At 43.7% G+C, this 18299-nt stretch overlaps 1 protein-coding gene across 1 annotated transcript in view; it reads left to right on the top strand.

The window, feature by feature from the left end:
* Window positions 1-2347: 2347 nt before the first annotated feature.
* COG6 (component of oligomeric golgi complex 6) overlaps window positions 2348-18299 on the top strand; it is a 106810-nt gene continuing 90858 nt past the window's right edge. Inside the window, exons 1-3 of the mRNA XM_083169745.1 lie at window positions 2348-2583; window positions 6491-6634; window positions 9145-9216. Coding sequence (XP_083025871.1) covers window positions 2476-2583; window positions 6491-6634; window positions 9145-9216 — 324 coding nt within the window. The 5' untranslated portion in view covers window positions 2348-2475. The remainder of the gene's footprint in view (window positions 2584-6490; window positions 6635-9144; window positions 9217-18299) is intronic.

Here is an 18299-nt window from a genome sequence, read left to right as displayed (position 1 = left end):
TCTCAGATGCCGTTACAGCTTCTTCCACTCCTGTGCCCTGCAAGCGTTTCTGCCTATCTCCCTCCACCGATGCAGGGGGACATACAGTGCAGCTGGCAAAATATACTTTCAAGGACTCCGACCTCCTGAGGTGGGTACAACGCCATCTTACATCTCTGCCTCTGTGGTGCATCCTCATCCAGGGCCTCATTTATCTGTTAGTAGGGTGAGTGCACTTCTATATCCTGTGCCCTGACATTGGGAAATCCTTTTTAACTTTAACTTTTTATTTTAAATGCCGAGTACAAATTCCGAAAGGGAATGGTCACGCCCCCTTTACCAGTGGCCACACCCACTTTACCCATGGCCACGACCCCTTTATGTGTATGTACCGATTTCTGCCCTTCAAATGTTGGAGGGTATGCTTCACACTCTCACCATATTACATCCGGCCCTAAATTTGCAACTACAGTGCCACCACTGTAAATACAAAGTAGAAATTACACATCTATTCTATTACTAGCTATTTGTTAATCATTTCATATGTAATGTTCTTTTGAACTTTTCTATAGTAATATAGTTCTCCAACTATGTAAAATCGTTCATGCCAAACTAATCTACTAGGGTTCTATGAAGAGGTTAGCAAAAACCTCGATAATGGAAATGCTGTAGATGTGATTTTCCTAGATTTCGCTAAAGCATTTGATACTGTCCCACACAAGAGATTGATTAATAAAATGGAGAACCTAGGATTGGGTGAAAATATCTGCAGATGGGTAGGGAATTGGCTATGTAATAGAGAACAAAGAGTGGTTGTGAATGGTGCCGTATCAGATATGATACCGGTACTAAGTGGAGTGCCCCAGGGTTCGGTTTTGGGGCCCATTTTGTTTAACATTTTTATTAACGATATTGGGATAGGGTTACTCAGCAATGTATCCATCTTTGCGGACGATACAAAACTTAGCAAAGTAATCAAATCACCAGAAGATGTCACCATGCTTCAAAATGATCTTGCAATTCTAGATGAGTGGGCAAAAAAATGGAAGATGAGGTTCAATGTAGATAAATGTAAGGTTATGCACCTTGGGAGACACAACCAGTGTGCAAGTTACAACCTTAGCGGAGAGGAACTGGGTAATTCCATACTTGAAAAGGATCTAGGAGTCCAAATAGACAGCAATCTAGGATGTAGTGCCCATTGTAATGTAGCTACAAAAAAGGCCAACAAAATTCTGGCATGTATTAAGAGGGGAATGGAAACTAGGGACTCAAGGGTAATTATGCCACTATATAAAGCATTGGTGAGACCTCACCTAGAGTACGGAGTACAGTTCTGGGCCCCACACTATAAAAAGGACATCATAGAATTAGAAAAAGTTCAAAGGCGAGCAACAAAGCTTATTAGGGGAATGGAGAATTTAAGCTACGGGGAGAGATTAAGCAATTTGGGACTATTTACATTAGAAAAGAGACGTTTAAGGGGGGACATGCTCAACATGTACAAGTATATCAAGGGCCAATATAAGGAACTGTCACACACCCTATTTTCTACTAGAAAGGAATCTAGGACGCGAGGGCATGAGTATAGATTAGAAGAAAAAAGATTTCATTCAGCTAGTAGAAAGAATTTCTTTACGGTCAGAACAGTCAAACTCTGGAACTCTCTTCCCAGAGAGGTGGTAACGGCTGGCTCATTAAATGCGTTCAAGGCAAAGTTGGACAAACATTAACTGGAGAAAAACATCCATGGGTACAAATAAGAAATATAATTTGTCTGTAAAATACCAGAACCTACCAAATCAGCAATGGATATCTATACCAGGTTGAACTAGATGGACGCAAGTCTTTTTTTCAGCCTTACCTACTATGTAACTATGTAACTATAAAGTATACTAAGACCCGTTCCTAATCTTGTGACACTAACTACCCTGACTCACTGATTATTGGTTATTATAAGACTATTACTCAGGTTGGACTGCAAATCTCGCAGTCTATAGATTCACAACCCTACACAATCTCAAACCAATTCTAATTCTTAGTATACCTTGCCAATGAAGCTGATTCTAGTTCTGATTAAGGAACATTTATATGAGTATTGTTTAATTTTAAGATGAAGCAAGTTTTCTTTTTCCTGAATTAATTGTTTTTTTTTTTTTTTTTAGCGATCTGTACTATGCGTAATGGGTTATACTAAAAATATAGAAATCTAATCTGCCAGTCTAACTCATATACACAGTGACAACGTCATGGTCAGAAATTGTCTGCTTCTCCCACTTATTAACCATTCCATTTGCCCTTGGCACATGCGCAGTTGCGCCACCTACGCAGCCGGCTCTGAGTCTGTACATGAATGTGACGTGAAGCTTGTGACGTGTCACCTGACACATCCCGGACGTCCGAGTCTCCCTGCGTTCCATAGCCTGTGTCTGCGTTCCACGGCTACTGTATACAGTACGGGGAGAAATCGCAGCCTGCCCTGCACAGTGAAAGGAGATGGCTGAGGTTGAGGTGAACGGTGCCTCACTCTCTACATCATCATCCTCCAATCCTCTGTCTAGGAAGCTCAACAAAATCTTGGAAACTCGGCTGGACAATGACAAGGTGAGGGAGTGAGGAAAGCATAGGCCACTGACAGTTGGTTTTCCAACTGTTGGGAACTGCAGGTCCTAGAATGCTTGCCAGGGACATTCTGGGACTTTTAGTTCATAAGCTATTGAACGGCCACATGTTCACTAATCTGTTATGTAGGTAGATAAAGGTATGATTCCCACATCAGACCTGTATGGTACATGATAATAAAGAGAACACGAGGCCCTTTATGTGCAAGGTGGGATGAAGTTAACATCCCTGCGGTCAGGATGCTGGCATTTATTAAACCAATTCTGGCATCCCAACTGCCAACACAACACTGGCGTCGGAATGCCGAATAGATCAGGATCCTTACGCGAGACGAATAGATCAGGATCCTGATGCGAGAATACCGACATACCGGGATTCTGTTTTGTATGTATGTGGAGCTAGCTAGTGGCTGCACAGGAAAGGGGGGATTAGGTTTAGGCACTAGTTGGGGGGACTTCAGGTTAGGCTGCAGGGAGATAGGCCTTGGGGTAGCGGATAGTTCCTCTTCACCTTAAGGACCCTATGATGTCATTGTACCCTGTGACAATTGAGCGTCACGGGGCTATGTAACGTAGATCAGGGTAAGTGATGACCTTAAAATATTGGTCGGAGGGCTTGCTTCTCTATCAATGCCACCACTGGTTGCCTTTAGTAACCAGGTGGCAAGCAGAGCGAGCCACCGTGCCCGAAGCATGGCAAGCGTCTCTTTGGGTCCCTTGTTCTGACCTTGCTCCTCCTCTCCCTGACCCCTCTCCTCCCCAGGTCCTTAAGGCAAAGGGGAACTAGTCACAACCATGGGCTTAGGTTTAGGCACCTAAAAAGGGGGGTGGTAGGGTTAGACTAGGGGGTGGGGGTTATTGTTAGGCACTAGTGGGAGGATAAGGCTCAGGCTAGTGCAAGGGTGGATTAAGGGGGTAGGAGAGAGGGTTAGGCTGCCTTTTTAGCCTCTGTCGGCATTTTCACTATCCTGATGCCAGGGTCGGTATTATGAGCGCTGGCATCCTAAACACCAACACCAGGATAGTGTGTGCATCCCTGAGTGGTGTGAATGGCTTCATCAGGGCCCTTTTATTTACAACATTTATGGAGAGATGTACTATTTATTTGCAAACAAGTTCTTATCTATTATTTTCTGTTGCGCTTTACAATTGGAAACAATGTCAAAGAGGTAGGAAGGCCCTGCTCACAATCTATAGACTGCAGGCAAGGAAATATCAAATTCAATTCCAGTAAATCGAATGTGTACACTAAAAGAGGGTAGGACACTAATGCTGTGTACACACGGGGGCGATAGGGGCTGAAATCGCTGGGAATATGGTCGCTGAGCGACCATATTGCCAGTGATTGGAGTGTGCACCAGCGATAAATCGCCGGGTGCGCGCTCCCGTTTTCAGCCCCTGAATGGTCGCTGGTCAGAGGAACATGCTCCTCCGACCAGCGACATCCCCTGCCTCTTCTCCCGGCAGTGTTTAAATTTTCATCTGCGACCATCTCTGGTCGCAGATGAAAACGGGACACGGGGCAATATGATTGCTGAGCAATATATTGCCAGCGATCATATTGCCCCGTGTGTACACACCTTAAGTGTCCTGTGAAGGCACCTAGGAAAGAGTGGGATTGCTGAGCTGCAGTTAAGTATTTAGGGGTGTCAAACCCAAAAAACAGAAAGCTGGTGCAAGGGGGTGTATAACTGCGCTAGATCTAAAACGCATGCAACAGGTGTCACTAAACAATAAAATAGAATTTATTAAAACATAGTTAAAAGATTTTTGTGGTGCGGTCATTGTTACCATATATTACATGAATAGATATACGAATATAGTCACCCAAAATGTCCAGATGGAGTAGATGCCAAATGTCTGTTCCTAGAATGCCTTCCTTTTTATTCCAAGTATTTGGGAGCCAATTAATGGATTGTTTCAGGAGAGACTGCGCTCTCCAGCCACAGGGATATCTGATTAGAGAGTCCTGTTGTTTAAGAAGCTGGCTTGGTCCAATCCTGATGCAGTTATGGCTGTAAGAAAAGGAGGAGGGCTGGTCCGGTCGTGGCCGTATATATATGCAATTGTATTCCAAATGGTGGGTGTCCAAATAAAGAGTCAAAAGAAAAAAAATCCCAATGTCTGCGCTAATATTATAAAGCGCAATTTGACTGAATCACCGTTTCACACAATTTAAATCAATTATTATTTTTATTGATTTATAAAAAATATATAAATGATAAAAAGTATCAAAGTACAATAAACATTTTTCGCAAGCTAAAAAGTAAATAAACAATGCTCATATATGATTTAGGTGGCCACCTATTTTTTTTTTTTTTTTTTATGTAATAGTTATAACATATATTTAATGAGATAAATAGCTAATGATACAAATAAAAATATATTAAATAAATATATCCCGGGGTCATATTATTCTGATTTTTTATGCATATAAGTAGGAATATCCACTAGAATGCCAATAAATTAATTTCCAAGCGTCTTTGGCTAGTAAGAAAGGAAGGTGCTTCCACTTAGTAACGATACTCACGGACTCCAATTTTATGCTGTATAACAAGGTGGAAAATGCAGGGAGACTGAGGGACGATTCCTTGATGACTCCACTGCCCTCAGTACTACTACCTGCTCGTTTGAGGTAAATACAAGGTGATGTGCCGGGAAAGAGAACCACTTAGAACCAGCAGTATAACGTCAGTCCGGTACTGCCGCGTCTCTCACACGCAGCAGTGGGTGGTCTCACCTCTGGCTTGTGCGGTGTGTCTGTAGAACGTGCTGTGCTGCGTCTCTCACCCGCTGCACAGCTGTTGGTAACAAGGCTGTAATTCAGTGTCCGTGTAGTAGCCGCTTTTGTGTCCAGTGCATCTGGCGAAATTCGCCTAAGTGGAAGCGCATAAATGGCGATACTGGTGGACTCCAAAAAGAATACTTATCTCCTCTCCACGGGTGCCGTGAGTCACCAACGTGTTTCGTTTAGCAGCTTTTTCAACCTGCAACTGCAGCCTATCCCTCAGTAGGGAGAGGCAGGCCCGCTGCGTCCCCCCGCCGTGCACCCTGGGAGATATAGTCCTGGCTGCCAGCTCCCTGGGGAGCAGTCAGTGGTATTTTAAACTATAATTCCCAGAGACCCTGAAATATCCAGAGCTTCTATTAAAAAAAAACGTACAATCGGTACCGTTTAGTTTATCCGGTACAGACCATTAAAAAATGGTACTGTACCGGGTAAATCAGTTGGAGGGTTTGGTTGCAATGGCATTTTCCATTTATTTCTTACGAAATGTTTCATGCATCTCCCCGTCTATTAGAAAAGGTGAAATTAATTAAAGGAATTGGTCTAAATTGAGAATAAATTGGACTTTGACATTTGAATGCATCCACTATAAATCACCCTTGTCTTCTCTGTAGTAATAGATGGGAATTTAAAATTTTTGGGTGCTACCTAAAACTCCTGGAGACTGAGGCAATTTGTGGTATTGATGAAGCCATGTGCAATGATACATACCATTGCTGCTGCTAGGTGACTATTACGGGACTGATCAGCAAAGCTTGAGGCCGTAGTGATGCAATTCATAGCGGCAAGCCCCTCCCCCTCCCGCATGAAGGTTGTCCAAATATATCAAACAGGAAAATGCTAGTGCCACAAGATGTCCATGTGCATGTTGGATGAGGACTATCGATGCATATATAATTATGGTCTATCCAAAGATATGGATCTTGAAATATGCTAGAGAACAATTCTGTGCGGTTTAATTAAATCTGGTGTGTAAATGTGCCTTAATGTAATTGTCATTTTTATTTTACCTGTGGGGTGCTTCTATTGTAAACAATCAAACGATGTTATTCGGTTGATTGAACCCGTTTTAATGTTCATTGTTGGTGACTGTTTTTCATAGGAAATGCTGGAAGCCCTTAAAGCCCTCTCCACTTTCTTTACGGAAAACAGCCTGAGAAGCCGGAGAAACCTCCGGGGAGATATCGAGCGGAGGAGTTTATCCATAAATGAAGAATTTGTGGCTATATTTAAAAATGTTAAAGAGGTTAGTGGTATCCTTCAGTTTTGCTGTCAATTTTTTTCAAAGCACGTACTGTACAATATCCTGTCCTGTGTTTACAGTTCATATCGTTAATGATGCACATGGCCGCGGTTCATTAACAACCTCCCTGTTGTCGGTGCATGCAGCTTAATCTGACAATATCGTTAGCGACTGCATGTACAGAGAGTGGGGTGTGATTGGCCGATATTGTGGATGATATTGGCCAATATCGCTCTCTCTCTGCACATAGTTAATATCGACGGCTGCGGGAATTGTCTAGTCTATTGTTTAATCAGTTTAGGTCCTATAGTATAAGAAAAGGATTAAATGAAGATAAGCCATGACTTGTAAAAAAAAAAAAACAAAAAAAAAACAGCATTGTGATAGATGCTCACATCGTTAAAGGAAAGACTGAAATCCAGTTGACGCAGCACAATTTTTTTTTTACTTTTTACAAATATTCAGTTTCAATTATTAATGTTTTTCACCATTAACTAAGGGTTTACCTATAGAATTAAGGGGTTTGGTATAATAAATCTGCAATGTCCAGGTCCACATGTTCAAAAACAAAAAAGTACATTGACCATTTGTAGGTCGACCATGTCAACCTAATGCATGCAACTACTGTAGATAGTGTTGACTATTTACTGTCTACCTAGATATTGTAGAACTATCATCCAGGTACCAGAATTACGTCTGGTGAAACCCTGATACTAACTGAAAAGAACATTACACTCTACGGCGGGTTTTCAATCTTTTTTTCTGACTGTCGAAACATTTAGACGGTGGGAAATTTCGGCCAACTCGACCATCGGTATTCATTCTTCGGATTTTTAGAAACGTTCCAAGGGTAGGAAAGCCCTAGGATTGGCGCAAATGGCCAAAGTTTGACGAAAAATGCAGCGGATTTAACTTTTTAAAAAGTTGAATCTGCACAAGCTTTGATGTGGCCAAAAACAGACACATTGACTGGTTGTGTGCCAATATTTCCGACTGACGGAAATAATGGCACACATTAAATAAACCACATCCCTCTATTCTTCCATTCATTATCACAGTGTATATACTGTACATTTGTATTCATTTTTTTAAATATATATTTTTTATTTCATTTTCAAAAAGTTAAAATTTTCCAGAAAATAACAGTCATCAAAATTCCAGTATTCAGTTTGTTGTGTTACCAATAAAGTAAGGGTCAGCACAATGTTAATAGAAAGACACATCACAAATTTGTATTATTTTGAAAAATATTAATCAAACACAGGAGATGAAGAGAAATCATGGTAAGCATGTGGCAATGGTTACATGCTGTAGTGAGCAAGGGTCGTGTGTTTGACCTTTTGTGAGTTATTGTGTGGTTTTAGGGTGATTGGAAATTGGACATAGCATGGTAATGATGGAAATTGCTATGATCTAGGTCAGGGGTAGCCAACTTCAGTTCTCGATAGCTACCAACAGTTCATGTTATCCAGCTCACCTGGCAGGTGCACAGGTGCACTCATTACTGACTGACACATTTTAAAAGATCCACAGTTGGGGCTAATTACTTCACTTGTGATTCTGTGAGGAGACATGAAAAACGTTAACTGTTGGTAGCTCTCGAGGACTGGAGTTGGCTACCCCTGATCTAGGGATTACCATTGCGAAATGGCTTTTGAGAAGTGACCATGAAGCTGCCATTGGAACATCCCTTACTATGTCAAGTAGCCATTGCATGGTAACCATAAATGGCTATGTGTTGTGCAGGTGATGATGGTATTTTATGCAATCACAAAAAGTGCTATGCTGTGGGCAAGGCTTCCAAGCATGAACATTGGAAGGGTATCCAGACTACAGTGTCTAAGTAGACAATCAAAAGGTCGACATGAGGTTTGTTAAGGTCGATATGAGTTTTTCACAACTTTTTTGTTAAAAAAAACAGACTTGTTCACACTTTACCATCCATGTAGGCATAGAGTTAGACCAGTGGTAGCATACTACGGTCCTCGAGAGCTACCAACAGTTCACATTTTCCAGTCAACCTAGCTGCTGCACAGGTGCACTCATTACTAGCTGAAACATTTTCAAAGATCCACAGCTGGGGCTAATTACTTCACTTGCGTTTCTGTGAGGAGACTTGGAAAACATTAACTGTTGGTAGCTCTCGAGGACTGGAGTTGGCTACCCCAGAGTTAGACCATGATAGTGTGCTGAGCGCCGCGGTACACTTAGTGTCCATGCCAACCTATGTCGACATAGACACCAAAATCGAGATTCGGCCATGATCCCGAAAATTCACGGCTGTTGACAAAACGGGCCCGACAGCTTTTAAAGTCAGGCCCGTTCTATCGATCTGCCTCTTCAATGCTCTGGGACAGCTTTGAATAGGAGCTTGCCACTATTTTCCCCTTCGGAAATAGCGTTGGGGATTGGATACCCCCCTAAGTGTGTATGATACATGTTTCTTTACAAGTCTTGTCTGATAAATACTCCGGTAACACAGATGTGATGGAATCATGTGTTTGTCTTTCCAGGAGCTAGAAAGCATAAATGAGGATGTGCAGGCCATGAGCACCTGCTGCCAGGACATGACCAGTCGCTTGCAGGTAACACTTCACACCCCAATCCATAGAATCCTAATATTCAGTCATTAGTTCTTCCTTTTTAATTTAAATTCATATAAATCCACATTTGTGCAAATCCTAGGATTCAGTTAAGCTTATGTGCATAGAAGAGAAAATGCTGGCTCCTTAATGTAGCTGACTTTAATATCTAGTTGTTTCCTCCCTTTAATATGGTCAGCCTGCTGATAAACGGTCTCTCATCAGGGGGCCTAGAGCTGGCAGCACAGGATTACATACAGGGGCTCATATGTGTAATCTGGGGTGTTGCATAGTTTACAGACAATTCGGTTGACAGATATTAGATCTAGTGTTCATTCTAGCACCCACTATCTTTGAAAACCATGCAGTTCCTCTTCCCTGCCTGGGGTGTCGCTGTCTGCTGTGGTGTTTCTAGCAGTGTGGTCTGCATATCAGCACTGATAAGCAAACCATACCTGTGCTAGAAGCACTACAGCAGACAGCGACACCCCAGGCAGGGAAGAGGAACTAAGAGAACAAAGGACCAGTGGGCGCCTTCTGTACGCTAAAACAATTTATTAAACAAAAAAACACACAAAAAAACGCAGTAAATACAATTACAATAAAAAACAGTAATTTGCATGCATGCAACAATTCAATAAAATAATTCTAAAAAGCCATTTCCCTGCATTAGTATGAGAGGTATTGATAATTACCAGTTCCTGATTGGATGGAAAAATTGCCAGGTGTGGGCAGGTGTTACAGTCTCGCACAGATTTGTTGTAAGCAAGATTTTATAGATATTTCCAGGTGGAATTGGGGCTTTCCACCTGGAAATATCCACCTGGAAATATCTATAAAATCTTGCTTACAACAAATCTGTGCGAGACTGTAACACCTGCCCACACCTGGCAATTTTTCCATCCAATCAGGAACTGGTAATTATCAATACCTCTCATACTAATGCAGGGAAATGGCTTTTTAGAATTATTTTATTGAATTGTTGCATGCATGCAAATTACTGTTTTTTATTGTAATTGTGTTTACTGTGTTTTTTGTGTGTTTTTTGGTTTAATAAATTGTTTTAGCGTACAGAAGGCGCCCACTGGTCCTTTGTTCTCTTTGTCTACCTTTAGTGAGGGCGACATCCCTCTACCAGAAGGCAGCCATCTGTACGCAGCACAGTACACCTGTCCCTAGTGCTCAAATTTTTCTCAGGGAAGAGGAACTGCATGGATTTTCAAAGATAGCGTGTGCTAGAATGAACACTATTAGATCGATATTGACAAAATCTCAACACAGGAAAATGTCCATGTCAACACCTGATCACATGGGCCCCCAAATAGTGTACCACGTCCCCACACGTCTGTTCCCAATCAGAGTCCACGTGGATGATAAAGAAAAAGTGGAAAACAATTCTGAAGAACTCGTGTTGACTTTTGCCATATCGACATATTGCTTGTGTCACCCTTTTGACCATGTAGACCTTAAGTATGTGGCGTCTACCTATTTATTGTCGACCTAGGCATTGTCTGTGAGCCATCCAGGTACCGAATAAATGTGGAGAACAGAGCAGCTTTTAGTGTAGGTTAGAGCTTAATAATGGTTATTGATTGATAGATTAATTAAGGAAGGCGGGGGAGGGGTGATTATTTTGGTGGGGAAGGGTAATGATAATGGGTTAGTTATCAGTTATTTTGGGGACCTGTTGATAGGGGGAATAAGTAGAGATTAGGATGATGAGAAGGGAATTGATTATGTAGCGATGATACTGAGGAGGGGGATTGTGTAGTGATGATACTGAGGTGGGGGATTGTGTAGGGATGATATTGAGGAGCGGGATTGTGTAGGGATGATATTGAGGAGCGGGATTGTGTAGGGATGATATTGAAGAGGGGGATTGTGTAGCGATGACAATGAGGAGGGGGATAGTGTAGCGATGATACTGAGGAGGGGGATTGTGTAGGGATGATATTGAGGAGAGGGATTGTGTAGCGATGATACTGAGGAGGGGGATTGTGTAGCGATGACAATGAGGAGGGGGATTGTGTAGCGATGGTACTGAGGAGGGGGATTGTGTAGCGATGGTAATGAGGAGGGGGATTGTGTAGCGATGATACTGAGGAGGGGGATTGTGTAGCGATGACAATGAGGAGGGGGATTGTGTAGCGATGGTACTGAGGAGGGGGATTGTGTAGCGATGGTAATGAGGAGGGGGATTGTGTAGCGATGGTAATGAGGAGGGGGATTGTGTAGCGATGATATTGAGGAGGGGGATTGTGTAGCGATGGTACTGAGGAGGGGGATTGTGTAGCGATGGTACTGAGGAGGGATATTGTGTAGCGATGATACTAAGTAGGGGGATTGTGTAGCGATGATATTGAGGAGGGGGATTGTGTAGCGATGATACTGAGGAGGGGGATTGTGTAGCGATGACAATGAGGAGGGGGATTGTGTAGCGATGGTACTGAGGAGGGGGATTGTGTAGCGATGGTACTGAGGAGGGGGATTGTGTAGCGATGGTACTGAGGAGGGGGATTGTGTAGCGATGACACTGAGGAGGGGATTGTGTAGCGATGATACTGAGGAGCCGGATTGTGTAGAGATGATACTGAGAAGGGGGATTGTGTAGCGATGATATTGAGAAGGGGGATTGTGTAGCGATGATATTGAGAAGGGGGATTGTGTAGTGATGATATTGAGGAGGGGGATTGTGTAGCGATGATATTGAGGAGGGGGATTGTGTAGCGATGATATTGAGGAGGGGGATTGTGTAGCGATGATAATGAGGAGGGGGATTGTGTAGCGATGATATTGAGGAGGGGGATTGTGTAGCGATGATATTGAGGAGGGGGATTGTGTAGCGATGATATTGAGGAGGGGGATTGTGTAGCGATGATATTGAGGAGGGGGATTCTGTAGCGATGATATTGAGGAGGGGGATTGTGTAGCAGTGATACTGAGGAAGGGGATTGTGTAGCGATGATATTGAGGAGAGGGATTGTGTAGCAGTGATACTGAGGAAGGGGATTGTGTAGCGATGATATTGAGGAGGGGGATTGTGTAGCAATGATATTGAGGATGGGGAATGAGTTTGATGAGTGAATCATAGAGATTGAACTGACTGGGGGTTCCAGGCGTGCCCTTTCAAAATACCCAGGCCCAGCAACCTGGCATTCTGACCAGAAGGGTTAAAAGAACATCTAATGCCGAGTTGTTGTGCAGTGTGAACTGGTAACCCGGGTCCTGTTCACGCTATAGGGAGGAGGCAGCGTCAGCTCCAAGCACTGCCTCCTCCCCCACCCCCGATGACGCTCCACCCTGCCTCCTTCCTGAGGTTGGCTCATTGCCGGGTCACTGTGGGGGACTATCATCGTAAATGCCAGGTCGCTCCCTGGACGGGAGCATTTGTATGTAAAAGGAGTAGAAGTAGATAATTATATTTTCTTTGTAGTTCCTATTATTATTTTTTCGACACTAGAATACTCACTATCGAATATTATGATTTCTATTATTATAATTTTTTAAGGCAATTATGCCCAAACATAGAGAATCCCGCTTGTACTGATGATGCAAACAAACAAACAAAAGCAGGGTAAGTGGTCTGACCTGCAGAGGGGTAATTCATCTGAGGGGGTTGTGGTGTAAGCTTGGCAGCCACCGAGCCATCCTATTGTGTCTCGCGATGTGTTCGGATCATATAAAGCATTATGAGACTTCTGTTCATGTACTGATGAGCAAGCTCTACATATTTTATTAATAAGCACTTTATACTTGTCACCGCTATAGTAAAACCCTACAAGAACTATAAGGGTAACATATGGCGGACGCTCAAGGCTTTTTGTTTTGGCAAGTTGTTCAAGTTCTCTTCATTTCACAGGCAATTAATACCTTTGTGGAATCTCATTTGTTCTCTCTGCTCTTAGTACATTGATGAGCTGGCTGAGCTTTACTAAGGTATACTTGATTAGCAACCAATGCCGTGAGCTACCGGTACTTGAAATCACTCGGCGATGGGACTCCGGTACACTCAGCAGACTACAGTGCTCAGTGCAGATGATCCCAGCTGTAGCTTGGCCTGTAATGTAGCGTAGGCTACGTTTATATTGTCGCAGCATTGAACACTTTTCCAATTAATATTATAAAGAAATGTTATCAATATCATCAAATGAAAAAATGGTAACCAAACCGAAACTGGGAACTGCATCTTCTTCCAATCCTCTTCAAGCATTAGTGTCTATCAGGGCTTAGCCATGTAATGTCTGGACATAGAGCCGCTGACGGTGTTCTAGTAGCAGTTGGTGTCAATATGTGGCCGGTGTTATGAGGGCATTTTTAACACACTGCGGGTGACATTTACTAAGTTGGGAGTTCTAATTCTCTCTGTACAAGTTACATCTGCTTCCCTGCAGTGCACATGGTTTTGTCCATTTTAGAAGGAATTTGCTTTTGTGAGTGAACCAGAATAAGGGCTTATGTCTCTGAGTTATGAATATGACTCGCTCTGTGGAGCTATGCAAAGATGTCCTCAACGCCGCTCATCAGCTGGTATAACCAGCAGATGAGCTGCTTTCCCGGCGATGATGCGGGACCGCGCAGCGCTCATCGCTAGGGGAAACACACTGGGCGGCTTTGAGCTGAAAACCGCTCAAACAGGCTGTTTTCAGCGGCTTTCAGCTCAAAGTCGCCCAGTGTGTATGGGCCTTTAGTTTGTGTATGCATAACACAGGCATCAATGTAGCTTTAGCAAAGCTGCTCGCAGTGAGGATTCATGTGCCGAGTGATTGACAGGAAGGACTGTGTGGGGCAGATATTGGGTAGTGGCAGCAAAATCACAGTCCCAACTGCTTTATGGAACATGGCTCTGTGCACAATTGCCATCCGGTACAAAGAAAATATGGCACCAGCTTCTCAGTTCCTGCCGCCAGTCTGAGGCGCTGTACACATCAATGCTGCATATATGTACGCAGCTGCTGAGCACTTTGCAATGGCTCATATGGATGTCTGTACTTGTTTGTAATGGGGCCTTCACATGGGGCGATAGGAGCTTTGTGCTGAGCTCAGTTCGCTCAGCACAGATCGCTCAGTACACAGCCAGCACCAGGGATGTGTGCTGAGCGATCTGTCACCGGGGAGTAAGTGTGGGTGCCGGGGGTCTGCAGGGTCAATCGCTCCGCATTTCCACCGCATCTGTAACCGGCACACGCAGATCTACTTGTCTGCGGTCCCGGAGCTCTCCTCTAGCATCCTTAAAAACGGTCTGCTGTTAGGGGGCAGACATTTTGTGAGGGATATTTTTCGTTAGTAGCAGGAGCCGAGCCAGGAGGAGCAGCGGGACCACAGACAAGTAGATCAACGGGGGCAAGGCTGCCAAAAATTCCCGGTGGGGGGGTGCGCTATTTTTGTAGTTACACCACCGGTCACTGCCCGTGTTCTAAATAGAGGGAACAGGGGCGATGACTAGATATTTCAAGTATGCTTGAACTACAGTATCTAGCCCGGCGATAGCTACGCGCGGGGCCACGCATCTCCATCGCTATCGCTATGGGGCCTACACACACACAGCGATTTGTGCTAACTTTCTAAGTGATCTAGTCAGATCGCTTAGAAAATAGGCAAAAATCACTACTTGTGCAGGCCCCATAAGCAGCTGCTTCACTGTGGACAGAAAAATTGCAGAGGCTTTTTGTGCAACTCTGTAGTACATATAAAAGGCAGGATCTATTACTTTGGCACCACTTTTTACAAATAGAAATATACAATTTATTTCTTAAGAAATAATCTATTTGCTGCTGATTCTCCTCCGGAACCAATCCCAATGCTCGCGACCCCAACCCAGACACCCCCCCCCCCCCCCCTCGCCACCAATTCCCCTCTGTAACATGCGAGCGGATGTGTAACGAAAACACCAAGGCTGTTTGTTGCCAGGCTCTGTGCATGCACAAAACCCCAAACATCAGAACGGGGCCAAATTCATCCCGTTCCATATTAATCAGAATTAGGCCCATAATATCATGAATACACAACATTTTTATGCAGAATTTATTAAAATATTAGTTGCTCAAGTTTCATTATTGTAAAATGTAAAAAGGTTTTGAGTATAAGTATGAATAATAATAGCACTGTTTGTGTATAGTAAGTGACTGCCCATGTAGCACATTGTATAGGCTGCGGGTTATGTGACACCAATGTTTATCAGGAAGTTCCAGCTGCGTTATGGGTCTACGAAGTCCCAGGGGTCTATATAATATACGCTTATAGCTTTGCTTATGAATGGAATTTATGAGCAACTGAGACCAGGCAGCAACAGCTGAAAGGCAGCATATGGTGGTTGCGTCAGTGCAGGGGATACCGGTCTGATCTTTTGTATAATGTCTACCTGTACCGTTCACTACCTTAACCACCAACATCTATGTTGTATGTAACATGCATGTTGTTATATCTGCATCATTGAATCTAGCCTATAGGTGCGCCAGGGCGAAATACACTATACAGTAACTATCACTAAAGGCCTGAATCATAGATGGGCACTAATGCATTCAATGATGGTCACAGATCCTTTTATAACCGACGATCTGGGTAACCCTATGGTTGCGATATGCTGTTGCCATGTTTTTGGTGTAAGCAAACCCAGCTGTAGGGTGAGCACTCCCTGGAAACAGTTTTGACATGCCTGCATTTTTACTGCCATTCACCATAACCACCCCAGATGATCCCTGATTGTCATTCTCTTTGCGAATCACTACACTGCAAGCTGCATCACTTGGTGTGTGCACAGTATGCTCTCAGACGATGCTGAACTCTGTAAATATCTGCTATGCGTTCATCCAGGGTTGGCTAGTTTTTTTTAACTATGCTGCAACACTGTAACTTATTTACAAAAAAAAAACTATTGTAAGGGAGTCTCTGGTATTATTCACATTCTTGTTGCTTGTGGTCTTCATCTAAGTAAGCTGAACCAATGCAGTAAGTCACACACCCACAGCAAAGATCTAGGGAGGTGACTCAAAAAGAGGTGCTAAATCTGCCTAGCATCAAGCTTCTCTCCCAATCATTCCATAGGACAGGAAAAAAAACTCAGTTAATACAATCTTTCTCTTTCGTCCATCCTGGTGACACAGCTCAACCTTGGGATGTAGGAGGGTCCGCAGGAGCAAGGCACCTATGCTGACTTCTTTGAGAGGCAGGCTACTCCCTTCTGCATCCCAGCATTCCTTAGTTCGTTTTAGGTGCCGATCGGAGTGGGGGGGGAGAAATCTTTTTTTGGAGCAAACTTTATTACATTATTATAGAGGCCATAGGGGAAAAGAGCTCTCTTCTTCCCACCACGTCTAAGCATCCAGTGTCTAGGTTGGAGCTTTTAGGCTGTCCTTTCGCTTCTCCTTTCGAGGGGACAAGCAGAAAGAGGAAAGTTCCCTCTAGCAAAGGAAAGCCTCCCAGATCCCGTTTCGGGACCTTAGCAAAGAAACACCCTTTTAAATGTGAGGATAGGTCCTCAGCATGATGGGGGGAGAGACTCCCTGTTCTGGAGTCAGAGGCAAGGGGGGGGGGGGGGGGGCACTTCCTGCAGTTTCAGGATATGTGGAATCAATTCACTTAGGCCCTGGGGTTTTTCCCATCATGTCCCAGGATTACGATGATCAATCGCTGGAGTGTTCCCCCAAAGCGATTTCTTCCTACACCTCTACGTCAGAAAGCCCTCTTAGTTCCTTCAGACCCCTTCTAAATCTGAAGTCTTTAATCCTACGTCTGTGGGCGGACCACTTCAGGATGGAATCTCTGAGGTCAGTGCTCTTAAACATAGAACCTGGAGCATTTCAGTGGTCCTGCACCTCAGATTGCAAGGTCTGTGGTCCAAAGAGGAATCCAAACTACCGATCAACATTCTGGAGACAATTCCACGGCTGGGGCTTACTTAAACCTTCATGGGCAGTACTCGCAGAAGGATGGCTATGCAAAGTGGACTTCCTCAGCAGGGCAGATCTACTGGAAGGAGAGTGGGCATTTCATCAAGAAGTCTTTCAGGAAATAGTGGCTCTTTGGGGGCTCTCAGAGATAGACTTGATGGAGTCCAGACACAATTGTCAGGCTTCCAGGTTCTGCTCTTGGACCAGGGATCCGACCGCGTGGGCAGTGGATGCCATGATAGTTCCATGGTGTTTCACCCTCGCCTATGTGTTTCCTCCGTTTCCTATGATTGATCAGGTCCTCAAGAGAGTGAGGACACAGGCGGTGCGTCATACTGATTGTTCCAAATGGGCTCGGGAGGTAGTGGTATTCAGACACTGTGGTTGTCGACGGACTCCTGGCGTCTTCCTCTTCGACCAGACTTTCTCAAACAAGGATCATTTCTACACCTGGACATAGCTTGTCTCAATTTGATGGCCGGGCTTTGAAACCTCTTTATTGAGGAAGAAAGGTTTTTCAGAGGCTGTTATTCAAACCATAAGGAAAAGTACATATACTGAACCACCTGGGTGGAAAAGTATATTTCAGGCGCTTCTGGGTGAGATGTTAAAGCTTAGCTGCTCACACCATGGGGAGGTCAGCCCCCAGAAAACAAGAAACATACACAGAGAAAGGGGTGGTGGAGCGCTGGATAATACAATTAAACAGGTTATGACCGTTGGGGTAATACAATTAGTTTATTCTATATGATAAAAAGGTATAGTAATTAAAAAGCAATTGCACATATAACAACAACAATATCATCGGTGTACAGCCTAATTGGGTCTCATACAATAAAGAAACAGATATTATACAATTTCTCACTTGTTCCTATGGAAACTCTCACGGGTGGGTATTTCACAATCTCCCAGATGGTATTGGGGAATACTGGAATGGCGGGTGTCCATAAACCTGACCGGACCGGTCCCGGTTATCCGGTCAGGTTTATGTGTGCGCTATATAAATGTGTATACTGTATGTTGTGGGCTCAAGCAAAGTTGCAATACAGTATTCTAATAGTGATCATAATGTGTCTTCTGGAGCATAGTGTAGCCTGCCTCATTGTGACCTCTTGCTGTTAAACATTGTTTATTCCCATTGTTTAGGGAATGGAAAATAGTCTCATTAGAAAACATTAATAGTCTGCATTACTGGACAAC

This window comes from Crinia signifera, chromosome 2 (assembly GCF_055691185.1).
Source record: "Crinia signifera chromosome 2, ASM5569118v1, whole genome shotgun sequence".
Lineage (NCBI taxonomy): Eukaryota > Metazoa > Chordata > Amphibia > Anura > Myobatrachidae > Crinia > Crinia signifera.
This window is presented reverse-complemented; position numbering and strand designations above follow the sequence as displayed.